The sequence below is a fragment of the Pongo abelii genome, chromosome 3 (assembly GCF_028885655.2).
Source record: "Pongo abelii isolate AG06213 chromosome 3, NHGRI_mPonAbe1-v2.0_pri, whole genome shotgun sequence".
Lineage (NCBI taxonomy): Eukaryota > Metazoa > Chordata > Mammalia > Primates > Hominidae > Pongo > Pongo abelii.
Genome location: NC_071988.2, coordinates 127,856,462 through 127,881,064, shown reverse-complemented (window position 1 = coordinate 127,881,064; position 24,603 = coordinate 127,856,462). Strand labels below are relative to the sequence as shown.

The window sequence follows — 24,603 nt, the reverse complement described above, 5'->3', positions numbered from 1 at the left end:
CAATGGGCAGATAGAATGCATTCTGTTGCAGTAGGATTAACATCAAGTCAAGAAAAAGTATTACTTGAGTATCTTTTTTTTTTAAATCCAGCATGGGTAAAAGTTCACATTAAATGAGGAATTCAGCTTTGTCATGGAATATAGCACCTCATCTTTTTTTCTTTTTGCCCTGAAGCTCTTCTGTGTAGGATATGTGACATGTAAGATGTTTGCTTATAGGGAAATATCTATTGTATTTATCCATTTTCATGCTGCTGATAAAGACATAACTGATACTGGAAAAAAAAAAAAAAGAGAGGTTTAATTGGACTTACATTTCCACATGGCTGGGGAAGCCCCAGAATGATGGCAGGAGGCAAAAGGCACTTCTTACATGGCAGTGGCAGGAGAAAATGAGGAAGAAGCAAAAGCAGAAACTCCTGAAGAACCCATCAGATCTCGCGAGACTTATTCACTATTATGAGAATAGCATGGGCGAGACCAGCCCCCATGATTCAATTACCACACCCCGGTCCCTCCCACAACATGTGGGAATTCTGGGAGATACAATTCAAGTTGAGATTTGGGTGGGGACACAGCCAAACCATGTTATCTATAAAATTCATGTGATCATTGGAAGCAAAGTATTATTTGAGAAAAGTAAGGGAAGACTACTTGTACTGATGGACTGTCAATAATTTAGTACTGTTTCTTCAAATGTTAAAAGCTAAAAACTTTAAAAACTTTAACAAGGCAGACATTATTTTTTGAAGATTATTTTCACCAAATAATTGGTTTTAAAAATAGATGTTACTTTACTATAGGAGAAAGTTGTGATTATGAAGGGAAAAGTTTTATGATGTTATTGTCATTTCAATTTCAAAAAAATGAGGTTGTCACCTGTAATCTCAGCACTTTGGGTGGCCAATACAGGAGGATTGCTTGAGCCCAGGAGTTTGAGACCAGCCTAGACAATACAGCAAAACCCAGTCTATATTTAAAAAAAAAAAGTTGAGCTCATTGAAATATGTATTAATCTTGGTTTTTTAATTAGTAAAAATGTAATAGTTACTTGTCCTTGAGTAGATTGTTAGCACTATCTTGTTTAGATTAGTGCATAGTGAGTAAACTGGCAAGAATAGTAACTTTGGAAGAATGAAAAAAAGTGAAAATATTGCTCATATTTCAACTGAACTCTATGAATTCTAATATAATTAGAATCAACAAAATATATTTTAATTGCCTACTGTATCCCTACTTTCTGATTTAACATGGTATTCTTATTTCTAAATATGCCAAATTGCTGAGTCTTAGATGGAAATAAATTAGAACTGGAACAGATGCCTATATAGAGGCATATGTTTTATCTGTATATATGAACAAATTTGAGACATAATTATTCCATTTGTGACTGCTTATAAATGTTCTCCTTCATTTAAGGATCTGCTACACTTTCTGAACATTCAACAAATACAAAGCAGATTTAATATTACCAGAGAAAATGTGCTTGTAGAGTTTAACAGGAAAACATTATTTATCATGTGTACAATTTGTGACTCAAGAAATGAACTGATAACTCTGAAGGCAGAAAATAGGTTATGACAGTTTGTTGATGTGCTTGTTTAATAATTAGCAGTAAGTAATTAAAATAGTAACAAAACAAAATTATCGCATAAAGTATGCTCATGGAGAAATTAAATCTCATTCAATGTATAAATAAAACTATATTTGAATATAATGTTCTTGGAGTACTGTGTAAAAATGATGATTGTCTCAAACTTTGTAATTTCAGAGTATCTGACTGTCTTCTCTCAGATGATTGCATTTCATGATCCAGAGCTGAGTAATCATCTCAATGAGATTGGCTTCATTCCAGATGTAAGTACTTGGTGCATTAATAGAACATGTGGTTAAAAAAAAAAAAGCAGAAATTATTAGCACAAAAGAGTGTATTTTCTTAATTTTTGTTGTCATAGTGCATATCTGAACAAGTTACTGCTACTAATTATAGCCTTATGTTAGAAAGTTTGTGGCTACTTTCCATATTTCCACCTTAAGTAATGAAAATAAGTCATTTTTCTTAGCATAGTTGATAGTATCAAATAGTTTTGAGAAACTCATTAGTGGTAGTGTTGTATTAAACTGTGCTGTGAAGGCTTTTCACTTGGATTTTATGATATTCAGGCCTGATTTTGAAGATACAGGAAGTGTATGCTTAAGTGAAAGTAACGTCTTCTGTGTTTTACTTGATACTACTTTGGGAGCTTAGATAGATTTTGGTTTTTCTTTTCTCTGTAGTCCACATCAAGCTAAAAGTCAGAGTTGAAAATCAAAGGTTAGCTGTAGCGTGACTTAGCCTGTTTTTTATTTGTTGTTTGTCACATAGAATCAAGCCCTTTTTAAAGGCTGTTGAATAAACATATATCAAAACATCACATTGTATCCAATAAATGCATACAATTATTACTTATCAATTAAAAATAACAAATGAAAGTGGAGAGGAAAATAAATTAATAACAAAAGTTAGCTGCTTGGTGATGGGGGTGCAATTGGTAGCCTGGGTGCAAAGGAAATTGTTTTCTTGTTACATTTGACATTAAAAATTTTTTTTAACACTGTGAATGTATTACTCATTCAAAAGTTAAATTGAAGGCACCTGCCCTCAAGCAATTATAATTTTTTAGGAAGATACTTTATTAAAAATTATTGATAGAAAACCAAAATGTTCACATTACATATCCTTAAAGTGGGAAATGCAATTTATAAAATAATATTATGGTATTATCTCATTTTCATAAAATAGAATTTAGTGTATATGTGTATATACATAGGAAAAGTTGAAAGGCTATACTCTAGAATATTAATTATGATTATATTGGGTTACAGGAGTTATGGGTACCGAGGGGGCTTAAGTGCAATTTTTAATTGTTTTCATTTAAGGTGTTTTTTTTGTAATGTTAAAAACTTTCTAAAACTATATTATGTGATCATGTTTAATAGAATACTATAAAGCAGTTTCTTAAAAACTGTTTATTCTCACAATGCATGGGGAGAAATACATTTTATATTGAGACCTGGGGCCCACAGAATTCGAGTGGTGATGTGTATGTGTGTATACAACTAAAATAAGTTTTACAAAACAATGTTTTCTGCTTCCTACATGTGATGCATTGTGTTATTTTTGAAAAGTCTACATTTAATAAGTTGATTTTATAAACCTAAATTTGAAAAATACTTATGTAAGGAATTTTAAAAATCAATAAAAACTGATTTTTAAAATTAAATAATAAAAATAAAAGGCTGTTGGAGTATAATATCATTATAAATGTGAGGTATAATACAATATAGATCCAATCTTATGGCTAGAGTTGAAGAAGCTGTCAAGGAGCTGACTGCCAAGTTGGTAATGGTGTTAGATTTTTGAGTAAAAAAGGATATTAAGTATTTAAAATTCAGACTAAAAAAGATAATTATTTTCAAAAAATTTTCATGAAGGCACCTAATTAAATTGTGCTCAGCACTGAACAGAAACAGAAAACATTTATGTAGACAAGTATGTGTGGAAACCAGGTGCGGTGGCTTATGCTTGAAAGGCTGAGGCAGGAGGATCACTTGAGGCTAGGAGTTTGAAACCAAAACAACATAGCAACACTTCATCTCTTTAAAAAATAATGTGTAGAATTATAAAGACAATCCAATAAAAATGCTTAGACATATTCATGAACAGAGATAATATTAAGAAAGGAAACACACAAGGACAAATAACTTTAGTTAATCAGAAAATCGAATTCTGAATGAGTATGATGTAAGAAACAATGTTGAGTTAAAAATATTGTTAAAACATAATTAATGTGAATACATATTAAATGTTTACTGTATACCAAGCACTGTTCCACCCTCTTTAAATATTATCACTCATCAAATACTACAAGTTTATAAATCTGTGTAAAAAGTGACTTAAATATATATAAATCCACTTTGGGAAGGGCTAATAATAAGGTGAAAATAAAATTCTAAATAATAACGTGAAAGGTAAAAGTAGGTGGGAATCAGTTAAAATGTGTTCTAATGTTTTAGCATTATTTAGAGGGAATGCTCATTTTATTTAGACATTAAGTCAAGGAACCTTTCAGATCTGAGATTTGATTGTACCCTTCTTGAAAGCTTATAAGTTAGCCTGTTACTGTTTTCTGGATACTGGCAGAAAATGCAAGATTCCTGGAGACCAAGGACATTATCACTAAGAGTACAGCAAGCAGCATGAACATTAGCGTATTTGTGTTGGTTTCTCTTGCTCTCAAATCCTATGGAAGACAACATCAAGGACCCAGATGATACCTGCATATGTAGTGGATTACATTACAAGAGAGAAACCATAAGCTTAAGGAACTGGAATTTTTTTTTTTAATGGACAGTAAGCATGCCTTCCCTCTGTTCAAGAGAGAGAGCCTGTCTTTTTCTTCTAAGGCTATTAGTAAATCTGTCTTTTGTCTAGAAGGAGATTCCATTTCTGCTTTCCAAGGCTGTTTTTTATACAAACATATTTGAAAAGATAGTCTAGAACAAAGGACAGTAAATGTCTCCTCACAAGAAATTCAGAAGTTCAGTAATGCACGTTAAAAATTTAATTTAATGGTAATCCTGAAAAGAATAAAGAGAGAATATGTAACTTCTAAACCAATGGAGGAGTGCAGGATAGAACAAAGAAAAGACATTTAATCTTATAAAAGCAGAAAGAACATAGAAAGAATGTAAGCTAATTAAATGGCTTATTAAAGGAGATTTTCAGATATTTTTGAAAATCTATCTTGATAGTACTTATAAGAGATAAATATAAAAACTTAAAGATATTGGCCAAAGGAGATTAAAAAAAAGTCAGGCAATTATTAACCAAAACAACATTAGTGACATTAATAGAAGCTAGTAAAATACAAGAGAGAACACAAGACAGACCCATCCCTATATAGAATTTGGTGATATATGACAGAGATGACCGTACAATCAATTAGAAAAGAAAGCATTGTTGATGGTCCTGATTGAATAACTATGTGGATGTGGAGGGCAGTGTAAATGAAAGCCTAACTTCATACCACACATAAAAATAAATTCTAGATCCATTAGAAGACTTAAATATGGAATATTATATTTGCATTTTTTTATCTAGGAAATAATTCTTATTAAGGTTACAGAAAGTATAAAACATAAATTTAAAAAGAGGATTGAAATTCAGGAGTAGTACAAAAGGGGCTTCTATTGTATTAGTCATATTTTATTTTGGTTAAAAAAATTTTGGAGTAAATGTGGCAAAATGTTAATGCTTGTTAAATCTGAGTGGAGAGTGCATTGGTGTTAAGTGTGCTGCTATGCAGGGTGAGTGAGTTACTCAATAATTCAATAATTGTGACATAATATATTTAGTTATGTTTCCCTGTTATGATCTACACATAAAATTACTGGAGCATTATTGCTTAACTTCTTGTAAAAAAATTCTGCAATAGTAGTATTATTAAGAAAGTAATATTGATTTGTGTAGTGACAGGATTTTTTCAGTGTCACTTTACCAGCTGGAGATCTTCATGGTGGGCATTGCCCCTGCCTGTGTCTCACTTGGCCCTGGGCTTGCCCACTAGGTACCCTGCCCACCTGGCCAGGCAGGCTGTGCTTGGCTTGAGCTCTGGCCCAGATCCTGCACTTGCTCTGCAGCTGAGCCAGGCATGCCATGACCTGCTTCCACCTTGGGAGCTGGCGTCTGGATGAGGGGAATGCTGTGACACTTGAACAGAGATGGGCATGTGACCCCAAAGCCCCAAAGGGGGTGTTACAGCATGCTAACAGTTCTTTCATTCTCACATCCGCAGCCCAACAAATGGAGGTGTGTGGTGCCCAGATGTCCCTTCTCCCATTGTTTGGCAAGCAGGAGGGATGTGCTACAGGGTTACAGCTTTGTTTGCACTCGCCATTTGGCGGGTCCTGAGTTCTTTTCCCATGTCCAAGAATAAAGTTGTGCTGACAGCTAGCGGTTGAGTGAGGCAAAGAGTTTTACTGAGTAACCAAACAGCTCTCAGCAAAGAAGGAAGCCCGAGTTGTACAGCATCCTTACCTGAAGTTGGGTAGTCTTTCCACCACCTAAAAGTGGGTAGCCCAAAGTGTGGCTGAGCCTGGAGCTTTTATATGCTCAGAATGGGAGTGTATGTGCTAATTGGTTTGTGAGTATGCAAAAAAAAGCTGGAAAAAAAAAAAAAAGGCACCACTCAAAGATGGCCACAACAGTGTAAAAAACTAATTAGGGAAGGGTAGGTATATGTAAAATAGGTGAATGGTAGGCATCAATCAGAGGAAAGTGTGCCATACAGGAGAGGTTCTCAATCCACTCTGTAGATTTATATGAGACCTGTATCTTGGTTTTCAGATGTTAAACTGTCTTTGGTTTAAGATTGGATTACACTGGGAACTTGCCCCGTCTGCCTAGGGATTTTTCTGCCTCCTGCTGCTATCAATAGTAGTGTGATTAGTCTTCAGAGACAGTTGTAAGTCATATGGGATGGGAAGTAATTCTTTGTGGGATAGGAATATCCAGCACATGGCAAATACTGAGCATCCCTGACCCCCAACCACTCATTGCCACTAGCAATCCTCTAATCATCATTACAAAAAAATGCCTCTACACTCATTTCTGAGTAATTAATTCTCATGTATTTCTGAATGTCCTCTAGCAAATGGTTCTGTCACTTGTTAAGAATTTTAGAGTAAACAGAAAGAAATGAGGGGAAATAATATATCTTAACCTGAAGAAGAGTCCCATCTACAACTGTTTTCTTGTCACAGAGAGTGGACAAAGTTATTCAACAAAGAAAGCTAAAATGTTAATAGGAAGACTGTTTTTTGAAATCTTTTCTTTGTGTTTGTTTTTTAATTCAGCTGTTTTTCAAGCCTGTGGATAATATAAAAATGATGAGGCCTTTTTTAAATTCAATTTTGTGAACAGATTTCATGTTTTAATGTAGACATTATTGACAGTGAGTACTTATGGGAGGGGCATGATGAAATGGAGGATTTTTAAAAACATTTTTCAACTCTATTAATAACATATTTTAGTTGTATTTTATTAGTTTGTGTATATAGCATTTTTAAAAAATTCCGAATGATTGTCTTTAATGTTCTACCTTTAATTATTGAGGTAACTTTCTATGCCTCTAACAACAATACAGGCTAGATTCATCAAGTAGAAGAGTGGGTACTTTGATAATGATTTACCAAACCGAGTTTCCTACTCAAGAACTAAACCTATCAAAGTAAGCCCTCATTAATCTTTCATCACTGAAATTCAGGCTTCCATTGCAGTAGAGATGGTGATTTCTGGCTTTTTTCCTTTTGCTCTGGGTCATGGAACTCTGAATACTGAGCACTGCTAAAGCTTGAGTAGTTAGAAATACTGTACACTGATGTGATGCCTAGATTATACATTTCATGGTAGTTATGTGATTTACATATAAATAGAGTGAATAATGTGTATTTGATAAAATTGGAGACAGGGTGATATTTATCATTTTTGTCTTGATATGTGTTTCTGCTTTTAAAAGTATAGTAGGCCTCATTTAAAATGAGATCGGGAAAGTATGATTCATTCTTAAGGGAACTGTTTTCCTGAAATTCTGTGAATAGTATTCAGCTTGCAAATTATGAAGAGTTGTCAGGTAACCATTAAGAGAAATGATAAGGAGTGTATCAGTACTATATGTGCCTTTTCAACCTACTGTCACAGCTAAAGATAAAGCTAACAAATTCCATGATATGCTGGTGAAGCCACTGACATTTAACTACAATCTGAAAGGATGCTTATACTACTTAAAAGCTTATCACAATCATTTTCAAAATTTATATTCAGCCAAGTTTAAACTGCTCAGAAATATTTATGTATTTGTTCCTTCATTTGTTCTTTACCTTCATTATGTTGTTGTTACGTAAATTAATTTTAGATTTTAGTCTAAAGAGAATACTGACAATGAGCTTTTCAGATTTTATCAAGATGTAATTACAGGAAAAACTAGGAATATCCACCTTATTTAGAATATCTCATAATAAGAGTCCTACTAGCCTGTTATAGTCTCTCTGAAGAGTCCTGTGATGTGTCCTCTTGTCTGGTAGCTGCTATGTCCCCAACATTAGTACAAACTCCATTCTACTGGCATTGGATCCATTAAGGCCTTTGAATACAAATGGCTTATTAAAGTCTCTCTATCGTAGTGAAGCTTGATTACCTTTCAGAAAGTGCCCAGATCTTAGAAATCAAAGTGGCTATTAATAGTATCAGGGATGATAAAATGACATTTTGGTACTTTCTAGCCAAAAAACTATACACACAAGTTAAATATCTAGCAAGTTTTCCAATTCAGTAAATCCTCATTTGCATTACCCCTCACATCTGTTTCTAATCTAATGATTCCTTATGCTGTCCAGAAACAGGTGAAAGGAAGTATGGCATAATGCAGCAGTTCTAAAACATTTTGCTCTCAGAACCCCTTTATATTCTGAAAAATTATTGAGGACCTCAAAGAGTTTTTGTTTACATGGGTTGTAGCTATCGATATTTATAGAAATTTAAAATATATTTATGTATTTATAATTCATTTAAAAATAACAATAACAAAACCATTGCATGTTAACCAAAGTAACATATTTTTCTGAGAAGTAGTTACATTTTTCCCCAAAAATGCAATAGTGGTATTGTTTTACCTTTTTATAATCTTTTACATTTTTATGATCTTTTTACTTGTTTAACTATATGATGAAAATGTGACCTCACACAGACACGTTAATAGTTTCTCAGATAGTGGTAGTTTCTTAAACTTCTCAGAGCAGTGGTTTTTTTGTTTGTTTTTGTTTTTGTTTTTGTTTTGAGACAGAGTCTCACTCCATCACTCAGGCTGGAAGTGCAGTGATCTCAGCTCACTGCAACCTCTGCCTCCCGGGTTCAAGCGATTCTCCTGCCTCAGCCTCCCAAGTAACTGGGATTACAGGTGTTCGCCACCATGCCTGGCTAATTTTTTTTTTTTTTTTTTTTTTGTATTTTTAGTAAAGAGGGTTTCACCATGTTGGCCAGGCTGGTCTTGAACTCCTGACCTCAAGTGATCCACCTGCCTTGGCCTCCCAAAGTGCTGGGATTACAAGCGTGAGCCACCGCGCCTGGCCTCATTGTTCCTTAAAGCTAGTTGCTACGTACAGTCTAAAACCGTGTCAATGAACTTCTCATACTCTGTTATACTAAAATCCATCACTCTATCTTGCAACTTAAATGGCTCTTTTAGCCATACATAATTTTGTAGTGTCATGGATTTGTCATTTGAAAAATATTGGTTGCTGAGTTACACAGATCTTCCAACTATGAAGCATTTCATTATAGAATATTTTTAAAATCACATTTATTAATATCACAACAGGTCTCTTCCAAAAAGTGATTAAGTATTGGAAACCGACCAATTTCACAGTGGCAGATATTAGCTTTCTAAAATTTTAATCTTCGCCTGAAAGCTCTCATTTTTTCTTAAAGTAACTGTTTCACTTTGTACATTTAAAAAAATCAGTTTGTCTGTCATTGTTTCAAATAAACATAGTATCTTGCAAAAACCATCGATATTAGCTCACAGATGATCACCCAAGTGCTTTTACCTCTTTGTATTTCAGTAGATAGCACAAGTGCTTTACACTTACTTCCATTTCATTTCACAAATTTTGAAAGAGATATTTAATAAATTTAATAATTTTTACTCCTTCACATGACCATTATTATACTTCGGTGCCTGTGCCTTAAATTGTGCTAAGATGCCAGCAGTTTTATCCACCAGTGGCTTTGCACCATTAGCACAAATATCAATCCAGTAAAAAGAGCAAATCATCTTAGTATTATTATAAAAATAGCTTAGAACTGGTGGACCCCGAAGGGTCTTAAGGACCACCAGGGGCCTGTGACCAAGATTTAAGAAAGCTGGTGTAGAGGTTAAGTACTCAGACACTTGTGCCAAATGGCCCAGGGTTCTAAATTCTGGCTATTCCATATACTAATTACGTAATCTATTTTTAGCTTTAGTTTTAGTTTTTTACCTGCAACTCTCTTACCATTGATGTAGATTATAATAAATTCTACTTCATAATGGAGATTAAATTAGAGAATGCATATAAACTGTTCAACACAGTTCCAGGCACACTATAATTGTTAAGGGGTATTGTTCTTTAATTAATATTACTAGAGTTTGGTCATGTTGCATTATTTCTTTTATTATATTAACATGATTCATATTTAGAAGAACATTATATTACAAGCTATAATGGATATATTATTTTGCTACATCAGTTAATGAATACTCTGTCAGAGGAGGTATGGTACTAATAACAATAAAGACTTTCAAGGTTGTCTGAATTGATGAGATTTTCTGCCACTTTGAATTTTAATCTTTTTAATTGCTTGATTTTAAGGTACTTCTCTATCTCAACAAAGTGCTACATAACATGTTTTATAGTCTTTCTTTTACTTAAAGTAAATTAGAATGAATTATGTTTGAAAATTTTGAAAAGTTTTTTGTAGTAATCAATGAAATAATTGAAATGTATTCTGGAATAATAGCTCATCTTTCCCAAAAATGATAATGTAGATCGCAGAACCATTAAATTATCTGAGTTATTTTCTTATAAGTTTTCAATGTATAGTTCTTTAGTTCAATATTGTAAGACAACTAAGAATAAATAATAAAAGGTATGTTTATACAGTTAGCTATTTTTTATTTGTTTCTTTTTTTATTTAGGGAAATCGTGACCTATAAAAGATGTAACTAATATAATCTTTGGTATATAGGGGAAAAAAATTAACCATTTACTTTTTGGGTCCAAGGGATCTTTTACATTATTTTTATGTTTAAGTCATTTTGTGAATAGTTTGCAGAAGTGGAATAAAGCATAGTAAAAAACTGTATTAAAATATTTAGTAAGAATTTAAACACAACAAACCCAAAATTTTATGTCATATATTCCTTATTTTGAAAGTATATATATATATATATATGTGAAAATATATATGTGTATATGTCCTTTGAACTTACTGCTCAACTGTCATACATGAGCCTGAAGGATATCCATCATATAAATACTGATTCCGTATTTCAAATATGTCTCTCATAGGTTCTAGCTGATTTCTGGTTCTTCTTGCACTTGTATGGTTAAAACACAGTCATCAAAATGAAACACTGACAGAGCTCATAACTTTGTTGAAGAACAGCTGTCTTTTATTCCATAATTTGAAAACATTTTCATTTTTAGATTTATGAACACAAATTAGAATAAATTTAATTTTTATTTCTATATCATCTATTTCTTTATAATTACATTGCAAACACATACACCTATAGCATTTATTTGCTTAAACTGTATCAAAAATTTTGGTGCACAAATATCATAAAAAATCAAATATTACTCTCATATATCCTTTTAGCAAAGTAAAATGGTCCAGGTTTCTTATTGCAAAATGTTGTGTGGTGAGGCCCTTCACATTGAATGACTGACTGAATGAGAATTCCAGACTTATTTATTGTTTACTCTGATAGCTGTGTTTGAGGAATTCACCTAAGAGATTGTCATCTGAGCACTCACAATTTGCAATATCACTTATGTGACTAATTTTACCATTTGACTTGAGTTAAACTGTTGCTATCTTTTTGCGTTCATCTTCTGATTAGTCCAGTAATTGTAAAACATTTTCCCCTGTTATGAAACAGTTTTCTCTTTTCTTTTTAATAATAAAGGTGGAAAATGGAAAATTCTCAATCTTTAGCTGTGTTCAATGAAAACGTAAAAAAACAACAAAAAAATGTATAATGATGGTGTCTCTGTGCATCTTTCATATCTTCTTGAAAGATGGTGCAATACTATGGCTAGCACAAAAAGAAAAATGAAGGATGGCATAATAGTGATGATTTATTTTAATACTCTACTATCCTTGTAGATGATTCCATCATTCTTCTGTTTTCTTATTAGTATTTTAAGCATAGTTGAGAGTAATTAATTGGTATTGATGAAATAATTGTTACTGATAAGTAAAATATTTTATACAGTGCCTAGGAGTCTATTCTTTTTATTTTCTGCTCATACCTCTCCTAATTAAAAAAAAAAAAAAAGTGTGTATCTTTTGTTATATGATTTAATGAGGTTACCTCAGAACTTTGGCTTGCTAAAATACTTTTCCATTACTGAAGATTCTGGGTGATCATTGTAACTCCTATATTTAAGTTTACTAAATGCCAGGTGTTCTAGATCCATTAACTAATCTTCACAATAATCCTAAAGGTTCAAGGAGATAACTTTATCAGGTCGCAAAGTGCAGATTTTTACACATTCTTTTCTGGAATGTCTGTATGTATGTTTCCCTAATGTACATATAGAGAATCATTGCAAAAGCATTAAACTAATGGTCAATATATATTACAGAGAAGGCATATAATAATTTAAATATGAAAATACTTCTGTCTTAAGATAGACAATATAGTATGCTTATAAAGGATGTGGATTAAGAAAATCAATAGAAAGGGACTCCTCTTTGTAGTAGTAAAACATAATTTTCTGCTTTTCAAAATCAAGAAAATTATCCCGCTGCCTTTGTTTTTCCTATTGATGGTTCTAAATTTGACATTACCAGACCACATGGAAGGATCTCATGAAATGCTAAATATCACTACTCTTGCTTGATATTGCTAGGGGGCAGTATTTACTTAGCTGACTGTGTAGAATAGCACTACACCAAATCAATTGTACATAATTTCATGATCTGGAGAAAATACTTAGAGTATGTATGATTTCTTTTCATTGGATTTCATTTTCTATTAAATCAGGAAATAGCTAATAATATCTCTAATGTTAAATTGCTTTTCTTTTTAATTAAAACCCACCTGGTATTCAAAATTATTGTATCTTGATGTCTTTTTTGTATCAGGCTATGTTATGAAGCTGTGCTAATCCTGAGTAATTATTTAAGATGAAAATATCAAGATTTTAAAAGGGAGAAATATAGAAAGAAAAAATAATAGACATTACCATCTCACAGAGTACATTACTTATGTATTAATCTTAATTATCCTTAATTGTTAAGAGATAACTGGTTCTTGTAAGCACCTAGGAGCTGTTATATGTTATATTAAAGATATTTATTCAACTCAAACTAATTATTACTTTTCAAATATCATTAGAATAAGCTTTGTTTTGCTTATTTTAAATAATTTTTTATAATTATTGTCAAAGTATAGGTATATAACAAAATCTCAAGTTTAATTTTTTAAAATACATCCCACTATTTAATATGAAGGATTTTTCCCCAATATTAAGCAAGGAAGGACTAACTCATTTTCTCATTATTTCATATTTGTTGAAAACTTCTTAAGAAAGTATATAATCTCTTGACTATTTGGATCTTTTATCACTTTCATTGATCTTCATTGTGTTTTTCATTCATTCTTTCAACAAATATTTGATTGATCCTTTCAACAAATATTTGCGTGCCTATTATGTGCCAGACATTTTTCTATGCCATGGATAATATATCAGCAATAAAATAAGATAAGAGATAGACAAAAATCTTTGACCTCATATTCCAGAGTAAATAGACAATAATGAAGACAAATATATTATATGGTAGGTAGTGGTAAGTTCTAATTAAAAAAAAAAAAAAAAAAGCTAAAGCAGAGGTATGGACGTTATGTGCTCAGGTAAAGGAGAGATTGAATTTTCATTATTTATTTGTTTCTGAGACAGGGTCTTGCTCTGTCACCTAGGCTGGAGCGCAGTGGTGTGATTATGGCTCATTGCAGTCTCAACCTCCTGGGCTCAAGTAATCCTCCCTCCTCAGCCTCCCAAGTAGCTGGGACCACAGGCATGCGCCACCACACCCATCTACTTTTTAAATTTTTTGTAGATATGCAGTCTCCCTATGTTACCCAGGCTGGTCTTGGATTCTTGGCTCAAGCAATCCTCCCGCTTTGGCCTCCCAAAGTGCTGGGATTGTGGGAGTGAGCCACTGCACCTGGCCATGAATTTTTAAATAAGGTAGCCAAGAAAACCTCACAGAAAAGTTGACTTATGAATAAATGCTTTAAGAAAGCAAAGGAAAGAGCAACCCAAGCAAAAGCAGCAGCAGTTGCTACAGCCCTGATGTGGAAGCATATCAGAGATGTGGAGGAGCAGCCAGCAGATCATTGTGACTAGAGCACAGTGAACAAGAAGATAAGGTCAAATAGGTAATAGAGGGCCATATTACATAGTTTTGTTTATCATCATTAGGACTTTGGCTTTTATTGTTAGAGGTGGAAAGCCACTGATGCTTTTGAGCAGAGGAGTGATGTCTCATGTAAAGATTTTAACAAGGTCATTCTGGCTGCTATGCTGAGAGAAATCGAAGGATGGACAAGAATCGATTCTAGGAAACTAGTCATGGACTATTGCAATAGTCTAGGCAAGAGATAATGTTGGCTTGAATCAAGATATTAGCAGTGGAAGTAGTGGGAAGTTTTTATATGCTGCATATCTTTTGAAGGTAGAGCCAGCAGGACTACTGGTGACAAGTATACAGTGTGTGAGGAAGAGAGGAGTCAAGTACCTGAGCAACTGAAAGGGGATAGAGTTGCTTCTAACTGAGATTTGGAAACTACTTGGAGGTACAGATTTTGAAGGAAGTCTCAGGAGCTCGTTTTAGGATATGTGTATCTGTTAGACATGCAAGTGGAGATAACAGGCATTTGGATATACAGTTTCAGAATTTGTAGGAGAGGTTTAGGGATGGAGCTGAAATATGAGGGTCCTTAAACTACACAGTTATTTGGAGAAAAATAGAAAAGAAAAGATATCTGAGAACTGAACCTGGGACACTCCAAGTTGAGAGTCAGAGAGAGGAAGAGGAACCAACAAAGGAGATGGATAAGGAGCAGTCAGAAAGATAAGAACAAAACTAGGTGAGTATGGTGTTTTGGAAGCCAAGTGGAGGGAAAAAAGTGTTCTGAAGAAGCGGGAATAGTCGACTACGTCAAATCCTGCTGACTGGTAAAGAAAGATTGCAATTGAGAATTGGCCATTAGATTTCATGACATAGAAATTATTGGTAAGAACAGTTTCAGTGGTGAGGTGGAGGCAAGAACTTGATTGGAGTGGGTTGAGAGACTATTTAATGAATATCTACTGCTCTTATTGTAAGTTCCCTATAGCCTGGAACTATGCTTTGTTCACTGCTATAGCCTATCACCTAACACAGATCTGGCATGTATTAGGCGCTTAGTAAATATTGAATTAATGAATAAATGAGTAAAATAACATTTACTCACAAGAATCCTATCATTCTCCTGCAGAGAATATGATAGGAAAGGCCATAAGCTCCTGTAACTTTGCTGCCATTACCTTATACCAGAACTTGTATGGTCGCACTTAATAGTAAAGCATTTTAGGTATCTGTTCATATGTCTGACTCTTCTGCTAGAGTGGGACACATGGCATTTAGCACAAAGCCATAAATGAACAAAAGCAAGCATGAATGAATGAAAGAGTGAATGAATATACCCAGAATTAAGTATAGTACAAGTATGTTGTGTTAGGTAATTATAATATAAAAATGATTACCATAATTATATATAATACAACTATATTATATATGATACAAAGCATAGTGGGATAGGTATCATAAAAAATATACAAAAAGTTTTCACAGAACAAGTGGCATTTGAGGCAGGCTTGGAAAAGTCTTGTAGAGCTTTGATTGATGGAAATGATCAGGAAAGAGCATTCAAAGAAGAAAATGCAAAGTTCGTCGTTAGGAAAGTAGTGTGTTCAGATCATAGTAAATCTGCCTTCGCAGGAAGTAGAACATGTGTAGGGAAGTGGTAAGGTGCAAAGAAATTTAGTCTGATGCCGTTTCTTATACTGATATTAATAATACTACTACTTTAAATTTGCAGGTTGTTACTGTTTACAAAGCATTTTCACATATATTATTTCCACATCACACCATCTCTATGACATAGTTAAGACAGATACTAGTTTTCCTATTTCAAAAACAAAGATCTGGGATTCACAGAGGTTAACTAACTTGACCAAGGCATGGTATCCAGTAATCGTCAGAGTCAAAACTCAGTTGTATGTTTTCTAACTCCAAGTCCTTGGCTTTTTCACTAATTCACAGTGGCCTTAAATGCATGAGTACAAAATTGTACTTAATTTGGTATGCAGTGGGAACATACTGATGTGGTGGAGCAGGGGAATGATGTCATAATAGTTGCATATTTAGAAAAATCAATTTGGCTAAAGGAAATATTGGACCAGGTAGAAACTGAACAACTATGAAACATTTGCAGTAGTCCATGAAAGAAGAATGAGAACCAAAACAAGTTTAGTTCAGTATGAATGGAGAGAAACAGAAGACTGAAGAGACCTTGTAAAAATAATATGTATCAGACTTTTATACCTAAGATTTTTCTACCTAAGTGACTATAATAATGGTGTTGGTAGAAAAAAGAGGCAGTTTGGGGGTGACCATGAGTGTGGTTGGGTGCAGTTAAGTTACACTGAAACAATTTTATCCTTTCAAGGCTTGCTTTTAAGATTTATTTAATGGGGTCAGAGCAGCTTGGTTTTGGAGCATAATTTTCCTCCATTACTAAAGCAATGCTCTTCTGACTACTCTCCCTAATGCCTTGTTTATAACAGTTGTGGGTGTTTTTTTTTGTTTTGTTTTGTTTTGTTGTTGTTTTCATTCTGCTTGGCATTTTTTCACTCTGATCATTTGAAGTGGTTTCTGCCCCACTTTGTATTATATATATATATATATACATACATACACACACACACACTCAGATATATGTTTTCTGTGTATACACACACACACACACATATATATACACACTCTCTTCAGTAATTAGCAAAGCTTTGAGGGGAACCTTCAGCAGACTTCTGGAGCTTTCTCTATGCATCTCTCTCTCTGGCAGAATCTTCCAGGACACTCTCCTGAAGATTATAGCCACCTTGATCTCCCCAGATTTCCTACTCTGCATATTCAGCTTAGGACAACCACCAAGCTCTTTCTGGGTTCTTCCTCCTTGTCAGTGGCCTGGAACTTCTTTGCATGCAGTAAATTGGGCAATTTTAGGGTTCATTTCATTTGTTTCTCCTCTCTCACGTACAACTCTCTGCTGCCTGATACCTAAGATGTACAAATTGTTGTTTTATATGTTTGGTCTGATTTTTAGGTGTTTCAGGTCAGGAGGTAAATCTGGTTCCTGTTATGCCACCTTTGGCAGAAGCAGAATTCTTCCATAGATCTTGATGAAGCTAATTACAAAGACTAGTATGGGAGAAAGGCACTGTTAGCTAGTTGCCGAAATAATTTGAAGAAGATTCTTAATGACAATTAGCTTCATCAAAAGGGGAGAAGGTAATATTGATGTGTTTTTAAAAGAAATGTTGAATAATAGCAATGAAACTCATTTCCTGACTTTATTTTTGAATTTAAATTAAAATGAACAATTTATGTTTTATTGTTTTCTACAACCCTTACTCATTACAGTGAACTCATATACCTTTGTACTTTTTCCTTTTTCCATTTATATTGTCCCTAGAAAAATGTATCTAAATGTCAACCTATAAAAAATGATGATATGGTGGAGATGAGTGGGGTTTATTTCACATGTAGTACTTAGATTTTAATACACTTGTAAAGTTCTTGACTGGCATCTTGATAGTATAAATACTCAATTGAGTGAAATGCAAAGACAATATGCACCTTTACTCATAAATTCATAATTGCTAGGTGCTGAAATAATATTTATTTAAACTAACCCTGTAGGTAGTAAAGAAGTCTTTAATAGCAGCCTGTATTAACTCATAAAGTGAAATAAAATTAGTGCTTTTTCAGGTTTTTCTGTAAATTACTGTTGATTTTTGATACTTGCTATTGACAAAGGAGATTTTTACTCTACTTTTATAAATTAAGGATGATTTGTCACTTCCAAAACCTTCTAAAATTTGAAAATGTATATGTCTATATATATGTATATAGAACGATATATACTATATATATAGCTGTATATGTGTGTATGTATGTATATATTTCTAGGTAGTAAACTTAGGAGAATAAATTTGTCGAATTATTAATAATGGTAATATTAGATCTTATTACTTTTAGTCTGTTATGAAGCATCCTGTTAATTGAGAAAGTGGTAACAAAAAGCACATGCTTCATAACACCTTTTATTGAGACATTTTGAACATTTAAAAAGTATCTAATTAATTCTTAAAAATACAATTAAGAGTATCTCAAAACTTATGAGGACTGTATTAGGGTTCTCTAGAGAAACAGAACCAATAGGAGATATATAAACATAGATAGAGGAGATTTATTATGAGTAATTGGCTCACACATTTATGGAGGCTGAGATATCCCACAATATGCTGTTTGCAAGCTGGACACCCAGGAAAGCCAGTGGTATAATTGAGAGTCTAGAGGCCTTTGTAGTTCTGATTCCAAAGGTCTGAGAACCAGGAAGCTGGTGATACAAATACCAGTCTAAAGGCAGGGGAAGATTAGATGAAATGTTCCGGCTCAAGCAGTGAAGTAGAAAAGAAGAGACACATTCATCCTTCCTCTACCTTTGTTTTGTTCAGGCTCTCAGTTGATTACATGATACCTACCCACACTAGAGAGGACAGTTTACTGAGTCCACTGATTCAAATGCTGATCTTATCTGGAAACACCATCACACACACACACACACACACACACACACACACAACATTTAACCAGATACCTAGGTATCCCCTGATGCAGTCAATTAACTAACATAAGGATCTTTAAAATTTCAGAAATATTCTGTACAAACCTGAAAAGTAAAATATACCCTTGAAATTAGTATACCAGCATTGCATTTGGATTAGCCATGGTCTTGAGTCTATCCTTTGGTGAAATAAAGACATTCTGTGAATAATCTTTGGCAAAAGAGTCATCTACATTTGTAATGTGAATAGTATCATTATATAATAGAGTATTTGTAATAACTGTAATTACCTATGTTAAAAGAAAAACCTTTGACAAATTAAATGTAACAGAGTTTAATTGGGGAAAGACCAATTCATAAATTGGCAGCTCCCAAGCCAGAAGAGGTTCAGACACTCCAGCATAGCCACATGGTGGAAGATTTATGGACAGAAAAAGAAAAGTGACATACAGAAAACAAAAGTGAGGTACAGAAACAGCTAGATTGGTTACAGCTCAGCATTTGCTACAGTCTGTTTACACATCCAGTTAGATTATGATTTACTATGTATGGAGAAATCTTTAGGCCGAACTTAAAACATTTAAGGAGGCAGCTTTAGGCTAAACTTAACACTACATTCTCTTTTATTTTAACCAATAAAGTAGACCAAAACATAGAACTTACATTTACCATTTAGTTTATTGGTAATCATTCTAATTATCTCTTTTATTTCCTTTTTATCCATTCCCTGTACCCCTTTTTCCACTCATAGCTCTATGCCATCCCTTGGTTTCTTACCATGTTTACTCGTAAGTATGACTTTCCCCGGTTTTTTTGATATTGTATTAGCAAAAGGACAGCCCGATGCCTCCCATATTTTATATTTACAATAACATTGAGCAGATTTAGTAAGTATTTTTATGTGTTTCTAACATAATAGAGTTAGGTAGAAAAGAATTTCAGTTGTTCTGATCCCTGAATATCAAAGTGAGAATTCTATAAAATAAAAACCTGTTGTACATTTCATGATATTTGTACAAACTCTGCCCCCCTTTGAAAAAAAAATTAACTATAATATTTACATAAAGCTTATAAGGGCAACTATTACAATCAAATCAGGCTTAATTTTCAGAGATTCTTCAGTAACTTTTATTTTTTAAACTAGGATTCCTCCAGAAATTAAGCAGATTATGTGAATGTGTAATACTTTAATTTGCTACAAATATTAATAAAGTGGACATACTTACTAATAAAATATGGTTTACATGGTAACTGTAATAATATTTGAAGTAGGTCTTTGTGCACTGGCCTGGAAGATATACATAGTATTGTTAATAAGAAAAAGGAAGTTACAAAAAATAGGAAGTTGCTCATAGGATTTTTGGTGGGAATTTATTAAAACAGCTGTTTAGAGAATATAATAGATATATCATTTTACTGTACCTAAAACAACACTGAAGTTCATCTAGATAAATAAATCTGTGAGAATAATATAACTGGAAAGTTCTGGGAAGAAATATTATGAATGGTTAATAGGGTTAAAAATATTATCTGTTTGGCCAGTCTGATTATCAATTTTTAAGATGCCTTAGGAAGCGATAAATTTTCAAAGCCAAATAAACATTTCATAAAAAGAGTTTGGTAGTATTAGCTCTTAAGTAGTAGTTTTGACCATAAGGTAATAATTATAGAACTAGTAAAGTAAGTTGTTATTGTTTTAATTGTTATTATTTTGGTTTTTAAATTTATTTGTATTTTTATCATTTTACAGATGTATTTCCACTACACAAAATTTTCCACCTCTGGGATACCTTACTACTTGGGAATTCCTCTTTCCCATTCTGTATTGGAGTAGCAATTCTTCAGCAGCTGCGGGACCGGCTTTTGGCTAATGGCTTTAATGAGTGCATTCTTCTCTTCTCCGATTTACCAGGTATAGATCTAAATAAATGGAACCATTAAATGAAATTTGACTATGAAATAATGACACATTCTTAAGCCATTGGCAAAAATAACCATCCAGGCCTTCAGCATCTCTTCTGTTTGGGCCTCATCATCCTCTCTGGATTCTTTCTCTCATATACTGCCTCTTCTGCTGACCCAGCATTGTAAATACAAATCTGGGTCATAGCAGCTCACTGTGATTTACTTCCATCTTGGTAATGCTACTAAATGGGTAAAATGCCGGGAAGTGGGGGGCAATATCATATTTGCTCTTGCTTAGGACAGGGGCTGTTTATCTTCAGTGATGGAAAGTACGGAAAGGCCACTTGGGAAGGTGTTTAAGAATCTATGTTTATACAAAGATACAATTCATGAAACTTTGTTGCCTCCTAGCCAAAGCTGCCTGTTAACAATTTGACGGTTTGACAAAAGGAAATACCGCCCTCTTGGGAGGGCAAATCATCTATGTCATGCAATGCAGGAGAATATGTTAAGCATAGAGTATTCACAAGTAAGGAGTTTGTAAACCTAGGAGGTGAATGCTTAAATGTAGAAATATGGATAACTACAGTCTAAGCTTTGATGCTATGGTTAAAAAGATGAAATTAATGTCGTTACCTAGGATGTAACTAAATCTATATTTTTGCAGAAACTTCAGTTTTTTTAGGTGAAAAAAATTCACAGTACTTTATTGACTGCATCCCTTGTGCTGTTCTCCATATTTTCAGGCAGGCCCAAGTTACTGCTGATAATAAACACACTTAAAATTATCCCAGAATCAAATTTGCCTGAAAACCAAATAAAAAACAGAAGGAAGGTCCCTTAAGATTATATCTTCATTAATTACTCTCAAGAAAAATAAGAAACCTACTGCCAGCCCTCATTTTTATGTTTAATGGATGATCTGTACTTGGTACTTTACCATCTCTCTGTTGAAATTTTTTATCATTTCTGGGAAAATAATAAGAAAAATACCTTGGATTTATTTAAAACTTTTTATTCCTCCTTCCCTCAAAATTGAAACTATTATCATCAGCTTTCTGACTTATCAAATTTTAATTAAAGTGAGTTATTTCTTATATGAATAAATAGTTTAGATCATATTTTTTTCTGGGAGATTCTTTGTGAAAATCAAGTTATCTATTTTTTTGTTTTGAACAGTAATAAGTAAGCTAGTTTCGCAAACTAGGAATACTGTTTATATTTTGCAGATGATTTCTTGTCATTTCCAGCTTGCCAAAGTAAACATAAGATGATTGATTAGGATTAAAATACATTTTCTGGCCAGTTCTAAAAATATATATATTAGGAATGCTGATTGTACATTTTCAAATCAAGCAAATTTATTGCCTTTCCAATTTGATACATAAATGCTCCTGTTAAACACTGGTGAAGCATCTGTTTTTATACTTTATAGGGAGATTAGTGGCAACTCTACTTGTCTATTAAAAAAACACATGCAACTGTCTATTTTACAGTCGACTGACATATTTCTATCTTAATTCCATAGGAAAAAGTATGCTATGTCTTTAAAATTGCCTGCTTTGGGTTTACTTTACAGATGGTACAAGATTAGAATAAAGTTTCTCGATTAATTCAAAACTGAAAGGGTTTATACAGTATTCTTACTAATGATCATTCAAGAGATGTTACCTTGGTTGTTTTAGGCCTTAAAAATGAAATTCTGGTAATTTTATCCTTTCTAGTCACTATATCATAACATCTGTCAAACCTTATTAAACACTCATGTTGTTCAGAACATGCTATTCAAATAGGAACGAAATCTATTTAGTTGATGTAGTGTGAGCTGGTACAATTGGGTTTCTTTGCTTAATTGCTTTTACTACAAATTCATCTTTCCATGAAATAATTAATCTGTTTTGTTTATAAATAGGTTATCCTACATGCAGAGACCCAAGATATTTCATCTTCTATTAATAAATCTTAAATTCAGTCCCAGCATCCCTGCTCCTAACATCTCAGTGCATTGATGATAGGTCGTATTAAAGCACTTAACTGGATGAACAGGAATGACATTTGCCACATATTTTCAAAGCTGCCTAGCTTGTCTATGTCTTCTTCCTTCCCATTTACATTGCCACCTCATTCCTGAACAAAATATTATTTATTAGTAATAGTATAAACTTCAAATAAATAAGTTCAAATGTTCACAGTAGACACAAATTTGATATTTTTAACTGATGAGCATTCTATCTGTTCAAAGTATATATGAATAATACTGTTTTCATTTTATAGCAAGATATACAGTGAAATACAAGTTCAGTCATCCCCCAGTATCGATGGGGGGATTGGTTTCAGGACCCCTCGCAGATACTGTAATCTACAAATGCTCAAGTCCCTTTGCATGTAACCTGTGCACATCCACCTTTATACTTCAGATCATCTTGCGATAACTTTCAATGCCTAATACAATGGAAATGCTATGTAAATAGTTGTTATACTGTATTGTTTAGGGAATAATGACAAGAAAAAACGTCATGCTCAGTACAGACACAGACATTCATTTTTATTCCCCAAATATGTTCACTGAGCAATTGGTTAAATCCATGGATGCAGAACCCACAGATATAGAGAGCGGACTATGTAAGAAAATTTTGTATGTACTTAAAAGTTCTTCATACCAACCTGGCTAACATGGTGAAACTCGGTCTCTACTAAAAATACAAAAACTTAGCCGGACGTGGTGGCAGGTGCCTGTAGTCCCAGCTACTCGGGAGGCTGAGGCAGGAGAATGGCATGAACCCGGGAGGCGGAGCTTGCAGCGAGCCGACATGGCGCCACTGCACTCTAGCCTGGGCGACAGAGCGAGACTCTGTCTCAAAAAAAAAAAAAGTTCTTCATATGTTTAGATTGAATGTGTTCTGCGTGTATTTGGTAAGTAGGACAAGAATCTGGTGACCTCTGATTTTATTTTCACACTTACATTTTATGTAGCATAGAATTTGAGAGAATTTATTTGGTCTCTTAAAACAATAAGGCTTTGAGTTTACTTGAAGTAAAACTTATTTTAGTCAGAGATATAGTATAATTGTGAAGTTTTAGCTAAAACAAATGTTCATATTCATCTAAGCAGCAGTTATATTTTCATGAAATGCTTAACCAAAGCAAAGAAAGCAGATATCAGTGTTGTGGTTCGATATCGCCATCAGATGAGTGGACAGTTGACGACTATAACTTTTCCATTATTCAGTACTTATCTTAATAAAGCAAAAGTGCTGCCAAGTAAACTTAGGTATACTACGTTTATATCCAAAGTTTTTAAAGTATTTTAGAGATGTTTAAGTATGTAAATGGGAAGCAATCTGGGTTTTCAGTCAATAGTTTTTTACTGTCATCTAGGGATAAATATAAATTAAATAGGGTTACTATGATATTTATGTGTAATTTTTCCATTATAAACAGTGGCTGAGATTTTTGAAACTATAAGACTTAATCAAATAGTTTATTATAGCCGGTAGGCTACTAATTTGTGACCTCTTTGTTAAATAGTTATCATGGTGATAAACACTGCAGAAAACAATAGGAGTTTAAAACAGGGAGTTAGGCAGTTTTTCTTCAGTAAATGATACTTAAGATAATATTTGAAATTATTTAAGTGATATTGGGGAGTGGGGAGTGGAAAGAGAGGAAAATCTTGCAGACAGAGGGAATAAAATGCTCAAAGGCCTCAAACAGCTGAAGGAAGTTGGAGCAAATGGGAAAGTGGAGAGGAGTGGCTAGAAAAGTGAATGGAGAGGTAGACAAAGAAGGATCATGCAGCATCTTGTAGGCCACATTAAAGATTTTTAAAAATATATTTGTTGAGATATTTTTTCAATATTTTTGAAGTAATGAAATAAGTATTTAAAATAACATCAGGTACCAAAATACGAATGCTATAATTGATATTAATATT

General features: G+C 33.3%; 1 protein-coding gene across 9 annotated transcripts in view; it reads left to right on the top strand.

Moving 5' to 3' along the window:
* The window catches only part of TBCK (TBC1 domain containing kinase), a 267,698-nt gene that overhangs the window by 95,174 nt on the left and 147,921 nt on the right, over positions 1-24,603 (top strand). For all 9 annotated transcript variants that reach the window (XM_024245819.3, XM_024245820.3, XM_054554234.2 and 6 more), the window contains 3 exons: positions 1,772-1,857; positions 19,516-19,552; positions 20,515-20,676. In XM_024245819.3, the coding sequence (XP_024101587.1) occupies positions 1,772-1,857; positions 19,516-19,552; positions 20,515-20,676 (285 nt within the window). The remainder of the gene's footprint in view (positions 1-1,771; positions 1,858-19,515; positions 19,553-20,514; positions 20,677-24,603) is intronic.